Source organism: Theobroma umbraticum, unplaced genomic scaffold, assembly GCF_002168275.2.
Source record: "Theobroma umbraticum cultivar Fairchild unplaced genomic scaffold, ASM216827v3 scaffold_4.1, whole genome shotgun sequence".
Lineage (NCBI taxonomy): Eukaryota > Viridiplantae > Streptophyta > Magnoliopsida > Malvales > Malvaceae > Theobroma > Theobroma umbraticum.
The window spans coordinates 9,850,638-9,854,441 of NW_018397258.1; the positions used below are offsets into that span (position 1 = coordinate 9,850,638).

General features: G+C 35.0%; 1 protein-coding gene across 1 annotated transcript; it reads right to left on the minus strand.

Annotated features, from left to right (window-relative positions):
• Positions 1-355: 355 nt before the first annotated feature.
• On the minus strand, positions 356-814 carry LOC110413400 (uncharacterized). The gene has a single exon (XM_021424174.1). It carries the CDS (start codon positions 812-814, stop codon positions 356-358), a length of 459 nt encoding a protein of 152 aa, XP_021279849.1.
• Positions 815-3,804: the final 2,990 nt, after the last annotated feature.

Consider the following 3,804-nt stretch of genomic DNA (forward strand, 5'->3'; position numbering starts at 1 on the left):
GCCTTGAATGTATCGATACACTAGGGTATGTATTGATATTTACACCACTATAGGCAGTTCTAAGCTTCCCAAAAACTCCAAAAATCTAAGTTTAACACTCCAATATTATTCTCAGTTGATATTACACCTTAAGTCATCCATTTAAATTAATCCCATACACATAAATTCATAAACATAACATCAAACCTTAATCAAAATCTCAAATTATGGGATTTATCACATTTTTCTTTATAGTTTTGCCTAAGTGTCAATATGTATAGCCTTAAACACTTGGCGTACTTATCATATCATCAAAATACTTAAGACTTCACATATTTCATAAATCATTCTTAATTTACATCAAAGATTGTGAGTCTTACATTTTTTTCTTGAGTTCCCATGTGGCTTCTTCAATTGAATGGCTTTGCCACAATAGTTTCATTATGACAATATCTTTGGAGCAAAGCTGTTTTACTTGCCGATCCAATATAACTAGGGGTTGCTCCTTATAACTAAGCTCGTCTTGTAACTGGACTTCATCATATCGTATCACATGCAAAGGATCAAGAACATACTTCTTAAGTATGAACACATGAAAAACTGGATGAACATTGGACAAGTTAGGCAGTAACACCAAATGATAAGCAATTATGCTAATGTGCCTCAGTACCTCAAAGTGTCTGATGTATGTAGACAAAACTTTCAAAAACACATAATCGCTGACTTCAAATTCTAAGGGTTTCTGGTTGTTATCAACGTAAGATATCTGATGACTTTGAGCAGTTAGTATCCTTTCTTGAATTACTTGAACACCTCGTTCAGCTTCTTGGACCATTTCTAGCCTTAAGAGTTTCCATTCTCTCACTTCAAACCAACATCTTCACCCACATAAAGGCTCATACAGAACCACATCGATCATGGCTTGATACCTATTGTTATAAGCAAACTCAGTTAATGGCAAATAATAATTCCAAGAGACTCTAAAGTTGAGCACAATCGTTCTTAACATATCCTCGAGTGTTTGGATGGAACATTCAGATTGGTCATCCATTTATAGGTGAAAGGCTATACTAAAATCCAATCTTGTGCTTATGGCCTTTTGCAATCTCTTCCGAAATTGACTTGTGAACTGCAGTCTTCTGTCAGACACTATCATTACTAAAACACTATGTAGCTTGACAATCTCATTAATGTATATTTGGGCATACCAAGCTACTCCATACTTAATCTTGATTGATAAGAAGTAAGCAGACTTAGTTAGCTGATCAATTATCACCCAAATGGCATCATTATCAGCCCTAGCTCGCGGTAAACCCATCATAAAGTCCATTACTACATGTTCCCATTTCCACTCAAGAATTGATAACGGTTGTAGCAATTCCAAAGGTTTTTGATGTTCAACCTTCATTTATTGACATGTCAAACATATAGAGACATACTCAGCCATGTCTCTTTTAAATCCTAGCCACCAATGCATAGACTCAGATCATGATACATCCTAGTGGCTCGAGGGTGTATTGCATAAGTTGCCACATGCACTTCTTCTAACATCTAATTTCTCAAACTATCTATATTTGACACATAAATTTATGATCAATATCTCATTAAACCATTTGTGCCATATACAAAGTCTCGAGCTTTATCTTCACTCATGTCTCCAAGTAGTTTAATCGAATATTCATCTTGGGCCTAGGCAACTTTAATTTGATCCAATATCATGGGTCGAATTCTAAAATGTGCCAACAAGGCATTAGAATCATTAATCTTAAAGTGTACACCTCTATTGCCTAGATCATACAAACTCTACACCAAAGATCTGTTCTTTATTATCGCATGCGCCAAACTTCCTATTGATTTTTGGCTTAAAGGATCCGCCACCACATTGGCCTTGCCAAGATGGTAATGCATGGTGTAATCAAAATCTTTCAATAATTTCAACCACCTTACATTATCTCAAAATTAAGTCTTTTTGTTAAAGTATATACTTCAAACTCTTGGGATCAGTATATATTTTGCAAGTTTCACTTTAGAGATAATGGCACCAAATATTTAAAACAAACATAATTGTTGCCTTTTCTAGGTCATGCATAGGATAGTTTTGTACATGCCTCCTTAACTATTAAGAGTCATATGCTATAACTTTTCCATGTTACATCAACACGTAACCCAATCCAACTCGTGATGCATTGTAATACATGGTATAGCTTATGAATCCACATAACCAGCTTAGCAAAAGTACAAAAGTGAGACAAGCTTTAAGCGTTTGAAAACTAGTCTCACATGCATCAGACCAATCAAACTTAACTCTTTTTTGAGTCAATCTTATCAAAGGGGATGCAATCTTAGAAAAATCTTGTGTAAAATGTTTGTAATGCCTAGTTAAAGCCAAAAAGCTTCTAACTTCTGTGATAGACATCAACCTTGGCCAATTTTCCATAACTTTTGCTTTATTGGGATCAACTTGCATCCCTTATTCAGACATCAAGTGTCCTAAGAAATTGATTTTATTCAGCTAAAACTCACATTTCGAAAATTTAGCATATAACCTATGCTTTCTCAAGGTCTGTAGCATAATTCTTAAATGTGGAGCATGTTCCTTTGGGCTCTTAAAGTACACCAAAATATTGTCGATAAAAACGACCATAGATTTATCCAAATATGCCTGAAAGACCCTATTCATTAAATCCATAAATGTTGTAGGTGCATTGGTGAGTCCAAAAGACATCACCAAAAATTCATATTGTCTATAATCTGTGTCGAACGCTGTTTTGAGTACATCATATTCTCTTATTCTCAATTAGTGATACCCTGAGCGTAAATCAATCTAAGAGAAGTACACGGCACCCTACAATAAATCAAACAAGTCATCAATCCTTGGGAGTGGATATTTATTCTTTATAGTGACCTTATTCAATTGCCAATAATCAATGCATAACCAAAGGCTACCATCTGTTTTCTTCACAGATAGCAGAGCTCCCTAAGGTTAAACACAGAGGTGAATAAATCCCTTATTCAATCAATCTTCCAATTGCTTCTTAAGTTATCTTAATTTAGTTGGTGCCATTCAATAAGGAGGTATTGGAATTGGCTGCGTATATAGAATTAAGTCAAAACAAAATTTAATTTCCCTTTTGGGAAGTAATCCAAGAAATTCATTTTGAAATACATCAGAATACTCATTTACTACCAATACATAATCCATACTCTTATCATCCATTGAAGCATCTTTTATTGTCGCCAACAACACTTGGCGTTCTTGCCTTGGCATTGGTTTGGCGGTTATGTCCAACACAACTCCTACAAACACTAGGCTACCTTGGAAACTTAAACTTCACAAGCTTACGGCAGTAGTTTACCTTGGCAAAATAGGAGGCTAACCAGTCCATTCCTAATATCACATCAAAATCCAAGGTTAGTCGCAACACCAAGTCTGCTAATGTATCCTTGTCCTTTATGTGAACCACATAAGACTTATACATATATTCTACCATAAATATCTCTTTTAAGGGAGTAGTCACAATTTAAGATTCCTTCATATTACTTCAAAATCGATTTAATTTTAGCATAAAATGTAGGGACACAAAGGAATGTGTCAATCCAGGATCAAATAAAAGTAAAGCTTTAGTACCATAAATACAAAGTGTACTTATGACCACTGAATTAGAAGTTCGAGCATTTTACAGTGTCAAAGCAAATACCCATTCTTAACCACCTTTATCATTACCCGATTGTGCTAGTCTACCTCATGATGATGAGGCCACACCCTTGCCTTTATCACCTCTAATATTTCTCATAGTCAGTGCAGTTTTAAGTGGAGTATTGGAC